The 16,131-nt window shown below is 40.4% G+C and overlaps 1 protein-coding gene across 4 annotated transcripts in view; it reads right to left on the reverse strand.

Annotated features, from left to right (window-relative positions):
- Positions 1 to 15,883, reverse strand: part of dennd6b (DENN/MADD domain containing 6B) — an 86,396-nt gene extending 70,513 nt beyond the window's left edge. Inside the window, exons 1-3 of one of the 4 annotated variants that reach the window (XM_059987152.1) lie at positions 15,690 to 15,883; positions 4,833 to 4,871; positions 3,026 to 3,068 (exon numbers count right to left, since the gene is read on the reverse strand). In XM_059987152.1, the coding sequence (XP_059843135.1) occupies positions 3,026 to 3,068; positions 4,833 to 4,871; positions 15,690 to 15,833 (226 nt within the window). In that variant the 5' untranslated portion in view covers positions 15,834 to 15,883. Of the gene's footprint in view, positions 1 to 3,025; positions 3,069 to 4,832; positions 4,872 to 15,602; positions 15,663 to 15,689 lie in introns of those variants that run through there. The other 3 variants (XM_059987153.1, XM_059987154.1, XM_059987155.1) reach the window with 3 other exon arrangements.
- Between the last annotated feature and the right edge of the window lie 248 nt (positions 15,884 to 16,131).

Here is a 16,131-nt window from a genome sequence, read left to right on the forward strand (position 1 = left end):
GAGATTTGTCTGCTTACAAAGTATGAAACCTGAATAACCCAATCTTTAAAAAATAAGATCAAAAACAACTGCACAGAAAAAGAGACATAAAAAAAATACAAATCATGTGAACAATAGAAGCAAGCCAACAGCATTCCGAACCAGACTGAGTCCCCAGATCCACTCCCAGAGCAGCTGGAGTAGGCACAATCCTTGGTCGCTGTTTATCATACCAGCAGGGCAAAAATGCACAGTAGCCAGATTAATTCACAGCCTCAGTGCCGCAGAGAAAGGACAGAATGTTCACAAAAGAGTAAGCAAAATCAGCCCAACACTCGCTTCTGGTCCCGACACGCAGGCTTCCAGTCTATCTGGACTGGCACTTAAATTGTCTAAGCACCAGGTAGTGCTTCACTCTAGGACCTGGGCCCTAACACCACAATGTGCTTGGGTTGCCTAGATTGCCTAGCCCAAAGCCGTTCTCAATCTCACCCCATCAGCTCAGCGCTTGGAGTGATGCGACCTCACATCCTGGTTAGGTGGGCAGGCATCAAAACTCTTCCGTATCTACTCCTCTCCAAATCGCTCACTCTATCTCCAGCAGTGATACCAACTCCGTATGCGACCCAGGCTTGAACATGTTGCACCTCGCAATATCCCAGCGCGGCTCACCCCTCAAACCAGCCTCGCCTCCACCTGTCTCCTCACTAGTTCACCACAATTTGCTTCAGTAAAGATGTTACAAGTGTAGGGCTCTCAGTACCAGTAACTGTGGTGTTAACTGTTCAGGCTAACAAAATGGCTTCTTGGTATTGTTATAATGAAATGGCTTCTCTGTAATGTTATTCAATGCTGTAATGGGTTTCTGTGTCTGGAATGTTTAGGTTATGACTGCAGATAAGTGGGGAACTAACCAAAAGAGAATTGATATGCTATGTTGTATGTTTAAGCTGAGCGGGAGTTCACGGTCTTTTTCGGGAGGAGAGCTAGGAGGTTGGACATGTGAGGAGCGGACAGCGGTTCCCGAGCAGTGGATACTGGACGTCAGAGATTTGGACGGTGGCCAAAGGCTCAGAAAGTCGTTGTGGATGGAACCAGAGGCGCGAGTTCCAACATATTAAAATATTATGTGCACAAACTGATAAACTTACTGATTTGGCACCTTTAGGTTATCTGTTTTCACTAACACATCACCAAGAAATAACTATGAAGTTGAAATTATTTACTCGCCTTTGGTGTATTGCTTGCTATTTGTGTGCGAGCGTGTACTGGGAGGGCATTACACCGAAGTATTGCACTATTGGCGGGGCGACGGTGGTTCACCCTAAGTGAAGGGGGTAAATTGGGGGCACAGATGCTACATTTGTGGAGGCTCGTCCGTGGTTTAATCGGACCCTGCTAGACTTGCTCAGAACTCTGGAAATCAACAAAAAGAGTCAATGGAGTCAACATATTGGACATCTGGTTCACTGTTACAACTGTACATGCAATAACGCTACTGCATACTCACCCCGTTATCTGATGTTTGAGCAAGAGGCAAGGTTGCCCATTGACCTCTGGTTTGGGACTGCCACGGGTGAAGTATCGCTGAAGCTTTCCTCAAGTAATGTTTTTACTGTAATTGAATTCCTTGCCTTTCTAATTACCAGTAAGCTGTCACACACCTTCAGTAGCCCCACCTTAAACTTACAAGAAGTATGTTCAAATTCCACCCATATAGCATCAGGATTGAACCTGGTCACAGAGCTATGTATAATGTCACAGATCTACCAACTATGCTACTGTGCACCTCCTCAACTTTGTATCCTACTGTTGGCTTTAAACAGGCAATACATCCATTTGTGTCCTCATAACTCATTTTTCTCATGTAATTGCTGACATATAATTGGCAAAGATGTCCCTGAACTTCCAGTTGCTCTTGCTGTTCCCATTTTAATAGCTCTGTGTTTGGCACCTTAAATGCTCTAACAAAGGTCAAAATGAGGTCAATGTACAGAAACTCATGTTCTGCCTAGACACATGATAAACCACAGGACTTAACAATACTCCAACAGTTCAGGTAACCAGGGTTTCCAGTTTGTAACTGGCTAGTTGATACGTAAAGTCATCAACCGATATCAATGCTTTTCTCTCTCCACAGAAGCTATCTGACCTGTTGAGTACTTCCTCTTTGTATACTGTATTGCCAAAGTCTGACATGTTTACTTTGATCAGACCGGTAATAACAGTGCTAGGATATCTAAGAGTCAAAAACCAAAGAAATCCTTATTCTACAGGAAACCTCTTAGCAAATCCCCAATATGTGACAAATGCTGAATCACATTAGAAGTTATTTAAAGAGGCCACATGGTGTTCACAACCATTAAAGAATTCAAGTATACCAATGAACATCTCAAGTTTCCCACTGAAGCTACTACCCAGGTGCAATCAACATTATTCAGATTCATATTCAAATTCAGATGTAGGTTCATTTATTTATCACATGTATATAAAAACATAAAGTGAAATACATCATTTGAGCTAGCAATCAACACAACCCAAGGACGTACGTGGGACAGCTCATAGAGTTGCCTCACATTCCGGTGCCAACATAGCACACCCACAATATTCAGCAGAACAACCCAAGCAACAACAACCAAAGGAAAGGAAACAACAAAAATTATGGAAGATATGGAAAACATCCAGCAATCTTGCACACACCAGGATTTCTAGGTATTCTCTTTGTTCTTAAAATTGTACGTCTCAGGTTTTTAAAAAATGGAAAATGAAAGAAAATGCTGGATATTTGCTTTATGATATTGTCAACTATTTGTTAACACAAGAAATGCGTGCATTAACTACTTGGAAGAAAGTTTTATATATTAAGATGCTATCCTTCCTAAATGTGTCTAGTTAAATTGTCTCTGGATTTCTTTCCAAACAAACCAGTAGTGATTTTTAAAAAGAGAAATGTAATAATAGCAATATAAAGGTCAGAATATAGAATGGTGCTTTCTAGAAAAGATGTCAAAGGAAAATAAAAGCCTCATTTGAGTAAATTTCTTACCAGAGTAGGAATCTGGAAAAGAGAGGTAGCAGATGCTGGTTTTCTGAAAATTAGGAAGAGAGAAGCAAAAAGGGAGATAAAACAAATGTCAAGTTAATGAGCCTGACCAGAAGTGAAGCAATTTCTAATATTTCAGTCTTGAAATAAATGTCTCTGTCACTGAAGCTGAAAAAGTCTTATTGACTTCTATGCTAATGGCCACAAAACAGAATGAATTCAAAAAGATGAAAGTGAAAGAACATTAAATGGAACTCGAAAAACATGATTATTTTCAATCCATTCCATATACCCACAAACAAAACCTCTTTCCATCTGTACAGGTATTACAGTACATTAAGAAAGAAGAAGAGGAATTTCAGGGACTATTTAGCATTCAACACTTGGAGCACAAATTTCATTCCTCACCGCAATTTCACAATTGTTTCAAAGTATGTTCTAAGATAATTAAATAGAAATCCCATCAGATTTGTGCTTTCTTTTCATATTTCCCTTTTGAATGTAATTGAACAGCAGTATAAATCTTCCTTTAATCTTTGCAATATAAAACCTACAGATGATTGGGAATCCAAAACAAAAATGGAAAATGCAAAATGCTCGATGTACTCAGCAGATCAAGCAGCATTGGGGGGGGGAAGGGAAAAATAATTCATGTTTCAAGAATATTTTATCAAAATTTAATCTTCACTTCAACTCTCAATTGTGTGGGAATCGGGGCTCCAATGCACCAGAGGGAGGGCAGGAACCAGTGCCCTAATGCATCAGGGGAAGGGCAGCCAGACACCAAACTTTAATGATTTCTCAATAGTCTGACAGCAGATTATTGGAGTTTTTCTATATTAAGTAGTGGCATTTAAGACAAAATTACAAATGTATTGACAGGAAAGTAAATCATTAATAAAGCTCACTTAGTCATTAGCCAAAAGTGTTAAAATAGAACATGGAATGGTACAGTACAGCACCATACAAGTATTTCTACCTGTAATTGATCTACATTCATCCATTCCATGCATATTCATGCAAAGAATAAGGAATATAAATCTAATGTCATTTCTCAGTCAGAAAATGTGTTGGCTTAATTATCAAGCTGAAGCTCCACAAACTGGAGTAAACTAAATTATCAATTAATCTGACAGATATCATTTAACATCAATTTTGTTTCTTTTCCACGAAAGCTACCCTGTCTGCTCAGCATTTCTGCCATCTCTTGTTTGTATTTTAGACCACTTACGACTGTTTACCTATTTGCTTGAGGAATAAATGCTGGCCAGAAAAACAAAAAATTTAAAGTTATCTTGTCCACCTGATCACCTGATCTGTCCTCTCATCAAAAAGATATAAGCAAGATGATAATTTCAAACATTTACTTCATAATGTATTTGCATATCAGTCTAGATCATGTGCTCAGATCCTATAATGCCTTCAAGCACATGGCAATTTGACTCCGGAGAGGGGGGGTGGGGAACAATAGCAATAATCCAACCTCACACCAGCTTTAATAAAATCTACATTAGCACAAGGTCCAATGGAGTTCATGAGATAACCAGTGGGGATTTTATTTATATCAAAGACAAAATTTTCTTTTTCACTAACTTCAATTCACCACCCCAACAAAAATTATTTACTTCTTTGTTGGCTGTATGAGAAGTTAGTAAGTTGGGATGATCTCTGAGAAAGGGACAACTGACGTCAATTTGAACAATCTTTTCCTTTCTAAGGCATTTCAGACTTCAGAAAGTTTGTTAAATTCATACAAGACTGTTAATGGAGCCATTAAACAAATAGTAATTCTATTAATTTAATATCTTACCTCTTTCTCTGTGAGCCACACATCATGGGGATATACAAGCTGAGGAATCAAAAATATATAAACAGCTTAACAGAAGGCATTTTATAAAAAGACCAAAATAAATTATCACAACCGGTTCAATCCTATCCAGCAAATAATTTATGTACATATCAATACCCATATCATGTTCTTTAACATGGCCAGTTATAAATGGCACATTATCCAACAAAGAATATCCAATATTCAGGTTGCATTAATATAGTAGCTCATCAGGTTATTCTGATTTTTGTAGAAGTTATTGCAAGACATTAATGACATTTTCATACTTGAGGGGATGCAAAAGGAGAATAGACTAGGATAATGAGCAACAGACTGCATGGTGACAATTCATTTCAAACTGCCTGTGCTCAACAGATGAAACTGACACAAGAGCTACAAAACATGCAAGTCTATGACATGCCAAGACATTCAGAGGGGAGAAGGATCTGTCAGTGTGTTTCACATGATGGGTCAAATTTTGTTGAGGTTCCCTAGTTTCTGGTCAGACACAGGATCCAAGAGGTGCTTATCTTTTATTAAAAGAAGTATTGTAGGAAAGGTGGATGAGATTAGGGCATGGATCAGCACATGGAATTATGACATTGTCGCCATTGTGTGACTTGGTTTCAGAAGGGGCAGGACTGGCAGCTCATTGTTTTAGACATGACAGAGCAGGAGGGATTAAAGGAGGAGGGGTGGCGCTACTAGTCAGGGAAAATGTCACAGTAGTGCTCTGACAGGACAGACAGGAGAACTCATCTAGTGAGGAATAAGAGAAGCAGGACCACATTAATGAATTATATTATAGACCATCCAACAGCCCACAAGATTTAGAGGAGCAAATTTGTAGAGATCGTAGACTGTTGCAAGAATGTAAGGTTGCGATAATAGTTGTTTTTAAACTTTCCACATATTGACTGGAATTCCCAATCTATAAAACGGCTGGATGGGATATGATTTCAGGAAAGTTTCTTTAATCAGTACATAGAAGTCCCAACTAGAAAGAGTGTGATACTGGATCTCCTAAAAGGGAATGAGTCAGGGCAGGTGACAGAAGTTTGTGAATGGGAACACTTTGCATCTAGTGATCATAATGCCATTAGTTTCAAAGTAAATATAGAAAAAGATATAGTAAGAGCAAAAGTATTATAAGGGACAAAATTAGTCCTCTGGAAGATCAGAATGGTAATCTATACGTGGACCCAAAAGAGAGGGGAGATCTGAAATGGACTTTTTGCATCCATATTTACTCAGGAGATGGAGACAGAGTCTATAGATGTGATGTAATACAGCAGCAAGTTTATGGACCCCATACAGATTACAGAGGAGGTGGTGTTTGCTATCTTTAGGCAAATTGGAGTGGAAAAATCTCCAGGGCTTAACAAGGTGTTCCCTTGGACCCTGTGGGAGGCTTGAAAGAGGCCCAGGGGAGATACTTAAAAACATCCCTAGCCATAGGTGAGGTGCTTCAGGATTGTGGAATAATGTTTTTCCATTGTTTAAGAAAGGTTCTAAGAATAAGCCAGGAAATTATATGCTGGTGAGCCCTAGATATATAAGCATTTGGACCGATAGTGACTGATTAGGGATTGTCAACATGGCTTTGTGCGTGTAAGTTGTACCTAACCAATCTTAACAGAGTTTATCAAGGAAGTTACCAGGAAGGAGGATGAAGGCAAAGCAGTGTAAGTTGTCTACATGAACTTCAGCAAGGCCTTTGACAAGGTCCCACATGGGAGGTTGGTCAAGAGGGTTGGTTGGCACTCAAGATGAGGTAGCAGATTGGATTAAGCATTGGCTTCATAGAGGGTTGTCTGACTGGAAGCCTCTGAGTAGTGGTGTACTGCAGGGATTAGTGCTGGGTCCATTGTTGTTTACTATCTACATCAACAATCTGGGTGATAATGTAGTTAACTGGATCAGCAAATTTGCGAATGACACCAAGATTGGGGGGTGTAGTGGACAACGAGGAAGACCAAAGCTTGCAGCAGGATTTGAACCAGATTTTTAAAAAAGGGCTGAAAAATGACAGATGGAATTTAATGCAGGTGTGTGATGTGTTGCACTTTGGGAGGACAAACTAAGGTAGGGCTTACACAATAAATGGTAGGGCACTGAGGAGTGACATAGAACAGAGGAATCTAGGAATAATTCCCTGAAAGCAGAGTCATGGATAAATAGGGTTGTAAAGAAAGCTTTTGACATATTGGCCTTCATAAATCAATGTACTGCGCACAGCAGCTGGGATGTTATGTTGAAATTGTAAGAGACATTGATGAGGCCTATTTTGGAGTGTCATGTCCAGTTTTGGTCACCAATCTACAAGAAATATGTAAATAAGATTGAAAGTCTGCAGAGAAAATTTACAAGGACGTTGCTGGAACGAGGCTTTTTCCACTGAGATTGGGTGAAACTACAACTAGAAAGTCATGGGTCAAGGATATAAGGTAAAATGTTGAACAGCAACATGAGGGGGAACTTCTTCACTCAGGGGGTAATGAGTGTGCGGAATGAGCTGCCAGTGTAAGTGATGAATGTGGATTTGACTTCGACATTTAAGAGAAATTTGGATCGGTACATAGATGGGAGGGATTTGGAGGGCTATGGTCTGGGGACAGGTCAATGGGATTAGGGAGATTAATGATTTGGCATGGACTAGATGGGCTGAAGGGCCTGTTTCTGTGCTGTAGTGTTCTATGATTCTATAACTCAAGCACATGAAGAGAAATTAAGAAAAGTGAAAGGAAAAAAAAGTACGTGGCCCCCATTTTCCGAACATTCACTTTGCGACACCTCACTTTTACGAAAGACCTACATTAGTTACCTGTTTTCACTAAACAAAGAATTTTTGCTTTTACTAAAAAAGGTAGCGCGCACCCCGAGCAGCCAAGCTTCTCCTCCAGAACTCCATTCAGCATCAAGCGGCCATAGCTTAAACACGTGCCTGTGAGCATCTGTGCTTATCTCGATTTATTGTGTGCATCCGTTAGCAAGATGTGTCCTAAGGTATCGGAAAAACCTAACAGAGCTCATAAGGGTGTTATGCTTAGCATAAAACTGGACATAATTAAGCGTTTCAATCGTGGTCAATGAAGAAAGGACATTACCCACACATTGAACTTGCCTGCGTCCACCATTTGTACTATTTACACACAGAGAGAAAGAATCTTGAAAGCTGCCGATGTTACTATTGGTTCTGCTCGTAGCGAAGTGATCTCTTTTAGTCTGCTGGGAACTTTTTGGCAACTTCATAGTTTAACGTGTACTGGAGAGAGTGCTTCGGCTGATACTGAAGCTGCCGAAAAGTTCCCAGCAGAACTGAAGAAAATAATTGCAGAAGGTGGTATTCATATAAGCAAGTGTTTAGCTGTGATGAAACTGCAACTTATTGGAAAAAATTGCCGAGCACCCCAACCTCTGACGACTCAGCCTAACACACCATCATCACTGTGCTCGCCGTCTTCCCGACTCCGGTAAGTGAAACTACACTGTACATACATTATTTCTACTTTATATAGGCTGTGTATTTATCATATCATTCTTGCTTTTACTATATGTTACTGTTATTTAAAGTTTTATGTGTTATTTGGCATGATTTTGTAGGTTATTTTTTGGGTCTGGGAATGCTCAAATTTTTTTCATACAGCAATTTCAAATTATTCTTACTCGATAAAAAATCTCCTCTTGCCTGAATCTCCTGTTAAAATAACAAACATCATTTGTTTTATCATCACTTTCTCTGAAAATTACTAAAAAATATTTACAATTGCCTACAGTTTGTATGCATGGTGAAGTTTACTTATAGGGTGAAACATAACAGGAGTTGCAACACAGGAAGCTAAATATATATGGTTGAAGATTTATCTTCAAAGAAAAAATGTTGTAAATTGGATGGGCAAGTCTGTTGAACACTGCTTTGAATTACAAAGTTCCCAAGACAAAAAAAGAAAATGGATGAATGAAGATAATGAAAAGCTTATGATGTCTTGCAAGTAGCACATTAATTCTGTGAGATGACTGGAGAGAAGCAGTGAAAATACAAGTGCCTAAAAGGGAGATGAGTCAGATATTGCAACACTCAGATTAACACAAAAGAGATGAACTGATTAATCCAAAAGAGAAAGAACAGATAGACAGATACTTTATTGATCCCAAAGGAAATTAGTGTCACAGTCGCATTACATGTGCAGATATACAAATATACAAATAGAAGAGAAGTAAGAAAAAATAAAAAATGGGTTACCTCAAACAGTCTAACAGAACAGACAGAAAAAAAAGACAAAACTTGGAGAACTAAAAAGAAATGTATATATCCCCATGGTGTTGTCAACATTAAGTTAAAAATAAAGTTGGCTCAGATATTACAGTGAGGGGGATGGAATCTTTATTTCATTTAATTGGTAACAATTTCAGGATTCTAACAAATATATAGCAGACATGCCAGACATGTTGTAAATTATTTATTACCTCAATCAAAGTAAAACGAATTTAAGTGAAGCAAATTATAACATCCTGAAATTTTCCACTAAGTTGTTGATTTCTTTTTAAATTTTTTTTAAACTTGTTTTGAGCACAGCAACCCTTGGAATAACGATTCTCAGAATGGTGACTTTGGTGGGTCAAAGGGCTTCAGTGATGTTGGAGCAAAAATGAGCAGGAGCAAAAATAAGCAAGGTCAAAAAGGACGTGACAACTAAAAGAGATGTCAACAGAAATAAGGTAGCTGACTGGTGAGTAACCAGTGAGCATTTTCTAGCAAGTTTCTACTTCTTGAAGCTATTGATGAACATCAGGCGTGACAAGGCAGCTCAGCCTAGAGGAATGTGCATTCTGTGCCATGTGGAAAATCATAGATGCTTCCAATAGCATAGATAACCACATGACAGGAAACCACTGCAGCTGCAGTAGACTAAATTTCATGTTTCAAAGCCAGCACAGTGACTGGGGTCACTATGGAACATCCGTAAGGGCAAGAACTTCATAAATAGCACATTTAGGTAGACAATGGCAGAGCTCCAGTTACTCAGATTCAATCCTCAGTTATGGTGCTGTCTGTAGAAAATTTGCATGGTCTCCATATGACTACTTACTGTCCCCATCTCCCTGTGAAATGGAAGATCCAAATATCAAAGTGATATTCCATACCCCTTTAAATGGTCGACTGTTGTTAAAAGGGAATTGACAACCTCAAGCTGAAGGCCACAGCCATGTGGTTGAAAGTGCAATACATCAAATCTTCCATCACCGAAAGAACTTATTAATGATTTTCTGCTCGTATTTACAACAGATGAATTACCAGAAGAACATGTCTAGCAAAAGACCATCATTTCTCTCTAACTGATCTGTAAATCTTAAGCACATAACTGTCACAAAGTAATTTGTTACTACTCAAATCCCTACCTCAAACAGAGAAGCAGACTGCTGCGTGCGAGGTAGAAAAGGAATTTTTTAAAAAGTTAACAGACAGTAACTCAAATATATCCAGGATAAACACAAGAGATCCAGTACATGCTGGAAATCCAGAGCAACACATACAAAATGCTGGTGCGACTCTGCAGGTCAGGCAGTATCTATGGAAATGAATAAATAGTCAACATTTCAAGCAAGACCCTTCATCAGGACCAGAAAGGAAGGGGGAAGGAGCCAGAATAAGAAGGTAGTGGGGATGGGGAGGATGGACATGATAGCTTAAGGTGATAAGAAGAGTGGGGGAAAGGGGGTGAAGTAAGTAGATGGGAAGTGACAAGGCAAAGGGCTGTAAAATAAGTAATCTGATAAGAGATGAGAGTGGATCATGGGAGAAAGGGAAGGAGGAGGGATTTTCCCACTCTGGCATCTTACCTGTTCTCCTCACCTACCTATCACCTCCCCCCAACATCTTATTCCAGTTTCTTCCCTCTTCCTTTCTGGTCCCGATGAAGGGCCTCAGCCTGAAACATTGACTGTTTATTCATTTCCATAGATGGTACCTGACCTGCTGAGTTCTGCTAGCATTTTGTGAGGGACTTTGCAGTGGCTGACTTTCACTTCTGTAACATAGACTGGGGCCTCCCTAGTGCAAGAGATTTAGACAGGGCAAAATTTGTTATGGGCATCCAGGAGGATTTCCTTAATTGCTATGTAGATAATCCAACAGTATGTCACACTGGATAATGACCCTTCAGTAAGAGCACAGTTAGGGAACAGTGATCACAACTCCTTAAGTTTTAAAATGGCTATAGATAATGATAAATATGGATCTTGATGAGATGTTGCCAGTGAACCACGGCGTCATTCTGCAAACTAACATATAAAACTTCTAAATATACCTCCACTGAATTACTCTCACTGCAATTTACATCCTGTAATTTTCCTTTAAGCAACATATTTTTGAACTGACTCAATGAACTACGTCTTCAGAATCTTCTGAATTACTTGGCGACTTAAGACTCAAGCAAACTGATATGGCACCTTTAAGCAAACGAAGGTTCATTGCCATGATCAGAATTGAGGCAGGGGTGGGAGCTCTAAGCCAGGTTGAAAAACACAGGGATGAGGCCCTTTTTACACAGCATCTTATTAGCAAAAGTAAAGTCACTGGAGAACAATATTGAGAACCTAAGGGTAAGATGGCTGTATTGTAGAGAAATTAGGAATTTTTCTGTTCTGCATTTTACAAAGGTGTGACTTACTCAAAGTATGCCAGATATGGCGAATAGACCAGAATTTTTTTCTCAATACACTGGACGGACTGAACAGCTGATTCAGAAAAAGTAAAAGTTGGGGGTTAAGTTTCATTGTAAACTTTCCATGGTGTTCCAATGTGGTGGTTTTGTCATACTCATGTTCTCCCGACCTTGAACACCTAACGATCAAATGCTGACCGTTCTATTTACCAAAAGATTTCTCCTCCATGATCCTGACTGCAGTTTACATTCGACCAGCGGCAGATTATAATCAAGCACTTGAGGTATTGCATAATGCTATCACCAAACAAGAAACAGTCCACCCCAACGCATTTTAAATCATAGTCTGGTATTTCAATCAGGGCATGTTTGAAGAAACTGCTGCCCAATTACCATCATCATATAACCTCTAGCACCAAAGGTCCACTGCTATAATAAGATAAAGAATGCCTATCCTTCCATGCCCAGTTCACATTTTAAGAAACCTAATTATTTCGCTGTCCTTCTCCAATATGCCCACAGGCAGAGGCTAAAGAGCAAGACTCCAGAGATTAGGACAACGAAATGGCAGAAGAGCGGCTATGGAATTGCTTCAAGTTGGTGGATTGGGCCACGTTCAAGGATTCATCTGTGGATCTTGTCACAGACTTTAAAACAGTCGTAGATGAGTGTCCCCCCACAAAATTATTTAGAGTCTTCCCCAACCAAAAGCCCTGGATGAACCATGAGATCCACAATCTGTTGACAGAGGCATTCAAGAAGGTTACAAGAGGTCCAGGTACAATCTTCAGAAAGCCAACTTATGGGAGAAGAAGCATTTCCGGACTAAACTTGAATCAATGAAGAATGCTCGACAGCTGTGGCAGGGCTTGAATGCTATCACCCCTTACAAAGTGAAATCAAGCAACATACTATAGGTGACAACAGAGCTTCACTTTCAGATGAACTCACTGCCTTCAATGCTCACTTTGACCAGCAAAATATGGAGGAGTCATCACGAACTCTCACAGCCCCTGATGACCCTGTGATTTCAGTTTCTGAGGTCAACATGTGAGCATCCTTCACGAGAGTGTACCTACGGAAAGCATCCAGCCCAGACAGAGTACCTAGCCAAGTACTAAAGACCTGTGCTGATCAATTGGCTGGAGTGTTCACTGAGATCTTTAACCTCTCACTTTGGCAGTCTGAGATACCCACCAAGCAGGCTTCAATTACACCAGTGCCTAAGAAGAACATGGTAATCTGCCTCAATGACTATTATCCAGTAGCACTTATGTCCACTGTGACGAATTGATGGTGATGAAATGTATCAAACCCTGCCTGAGAAGCAACTTGGATCTGCTCCAATTCACCTCCCAGCACTACAGGTACACAGCAAATGCCATTTCATTGGCTCTTCACTCAACCTTGGAACATCTGGGCAGCAAAGATTCAAATATCAGGATGCTCTTTATCAACTACAGCTTGGCACTTAATACCATCACACCTCAAAACTAATCAACAAGCTTCAAGACCTAGACCTCAGTACCTCCTTGTGCAATTGGATCTACGATTTCCTTACTTGGTGACCCCAGGCTAGCAACAAAATCTCCTCCACAATCTTCATCAGCACAGGTGTATCACCAAGCTGAGTGCTTAAACCCCTGCTCTACTCGCTTTCCACTTCCGACTAAGCACAGCTACAATGCCATATGTAAGTTTGCGGATGACACCACTGTTAATGGCCAAATCAAAGATGGTGACAAATCAGCATGTAGGAGGAGACTGAAAATGTGGCTGAGGAGTGCCATAACAACAACTTCTTACTCAATGTCAGCAAGACCAAGGAGCTGATTATTGACCAGAAGAAGGAAACTGAAAATCCATGAGCCAGTCTTCATCATGGAAACATAGGCAGAGTGGGTCAGTAACTTTAAATTCCTGTCTTACATTATGGATGACCTGTCCTGGCCCCTCTACTTAGAGGCATGGCAGCACCTCTACTTCCTTAAAAGTTTGCTAAGATTCAAAGGTTGCAAAGGTACATTTAATGTCAGTGAAGTGTATACATCCTGAAATTCTTTTTCTTTGCAAACATCCATGAAAACAGAGGAGTGCCCCAAAGAATGAATGTTAGAACCCCAAAATGCCCCCCGGCTCCCCCCACCCACACATAAGCAGCAGCAAAGCAATGGCACACCCCCACCTGCAAAAAAATGCATCAACACTCCCCACCGAGCACTCAAGTGTGCAGCAAAGCATAAATAAAGGCACAGACTTGCAGTACCCCAAAGAGTACTCATTCACCCGGTAATTCGACATACCACAGGCTCTCTGTCTGTCCCTAATAAGGGAAAGAGGTGTCCTTGATTCAGCATGACATCTAAAATTTTGACAAACTTCTATGGTATATTGTATATTGACTGGCTGCATCACAGCTTGGCATGAAAACACCCTTGAATGGAAAATCCTATAAGAAGTAGTGGATACAGTCCAGTCCATCATGGGTAAATCCCTCCCCACCACTGAATACATCTACACAGGGTGTTATTGCAGGAAAGCAGCATCCATCATCAGGGACTCCCACCACCCAAGATATGCTCTCTTCTCACTGCTGCTATCAGGAGGAAAGTACAGAGCCTCAGGACTTGTACCACCAAGTTCAGAAACAGTGATTACCCCCCAACCATCTGGCTTGTGAACGAGAGGGGATAACTTCACTTGCCCTATCATTGAAATGTTCCCACAACATACGGGCTCACGTTCAAGGATTCTTCATCTCATGTTTATACTTATTGCTTATACTTAATACTTATTGCTTTTGTTTCCTTTTGTATTTGAACAGCTTGTTGTCTTTTGCACACTGGTTGTCCACCCTCTTGGGTGCAGTCTTTCATTGATTCTATTATGGTTTTTGGATCTTTTGAGTATACCTGCAAGCAAACGAATCTCAGGATTGTATCTAGTGACATAGATGTACATTCATAATATATTTACTTCAAACATAATATATTTACTGTGAGAGAGCACTAAATTGGCCCTGGGCAAATTAGAAGAGTATAAGGCAGGAACTAGGGAGAGTTAATTGGGATAGCTACTTTTAGGGAAGTTCACATCTGACATGTGCAAGGTATTTATAGACCAATTACAGAGCACAGATATGTTCCAGTCAGAATGAACAGTTAGGACAGCAAGGTCAGGGGATCTTGGTTGTCAAGAGAGAAGATTAATATAGTCAAGAAGAAAAAGGAAGCCTATATAAGGTTTACAAAACTAAGATGAAAAAGAGCTCTTGAGAATTATAAAGAAGCCAATAAAGAAATTATTGTAGGGTCCATGAAAATTCCTTGGCAAGTAAGATTAAACAATATTCTGTGCTGTATTGGTCTATTTAAGTTCTAAGTGGATCTAAAAGAAATAAAAGAGGGGACATCTAGGATGGAGCCCCAGAGTCTAATGATTCTTTTCCAGTGATAAAAACCTAATTCAGGACAAAATTGAACAATACAGTCTTTTTTCATTCATTCACAGAAATCGGTTCACCAGAAAAGCCAGCATTCATTGGGTAACTCGAAGTTGCCCTTGAACTAAATGACTTGCTACGTCAATTTAAATGACATTCTAAAGAACACAAGCCTCCGTAGATTTGATAGGCCAGGCCTCCAGTAATTACAGTGACCGTGTCATTGTAGACTGAATTTAATTTCCACAGCTCTCAAGGTGATTTTCAAATTCATCACCTCGACTAATTTGTCCTGGCATCTAATTGACTACACCGGCATCATAACGACAATACCATTTGGCACATTGCACAATCCTCGCGAATGCACACAGTCTGTCACAGGCCGAAGATGTTGTTTTACATAATATTTAATTAGAAAATTACATGCCTGATGATTTATTAAATTAAAAAAAACTATGAGCACTAACTAGGTCAGGTGGACAAAGATGCTGAGACAGAACTAGGTGTCGTCAGCGTACTTGTAATACTTCATCTTCATATCACGTTACAGTGTGATGTGTATGGCAATACAAGAGGCCAAGCTTGCACAATGCCGATGCAAATTATATAATTTAAATGCTATATATCATGCACTGTAAATTTTACCCAGCAGCTCACCGCCCTCCTTCGGCTCCACCCTCCACCGCCCGTGTCCGACCCTTCCAAGCCGCGCTTTCAGCATGATCAGCTCACCTCGATCGCCTGACCGAGCTCCAAGTCAAATGTGACCACACAGATGCACTCGAGCCAGGCGGAGAACCTATCCCAAGGAAGTGCGGAGCCGGAGGCTAAATGCTTCACTCTCCGCGACCGACTCTCCGACTCCAAAAGCTCCATGACAACCGCGCCGCCTTCCAGCGCGCACACATGCGCACTGATGGCGAATCATTCCGGACCAGCTCGGGCATTGCCGCATGCGCACATCCTCCAACCGAACAGCCACTTCACGCTTGCGCACTCGCTATCGGGGCGCTGAAACAATACCTGTTAATGGACTTCTGTTATCTATGATCCTGAGCAATTCTGGACATCATCTGCCTTTGGACCGAATAATGGAGAAAAAACGCTTAGAAAGCGTTCACAAAAACATAAAGAAATAGGAACAGGGGTAAGCCGTTTGGTTTCCTGCCATTCC

Source organism: Hypanus sabinus, chromosome 13 (assembly GCF_030144855.1).
Source record: "Hypanus sabinus isolate sHypSab1 chromosome 13, sHypSab1.hap1, whole genome shotgun sequence".
NCBI lineage: Eukaryota > Metazoa > Chordata > Chondrichthyes > Myliobatiformes > Dasyatidae > Hypanus > Hypanus sabinus.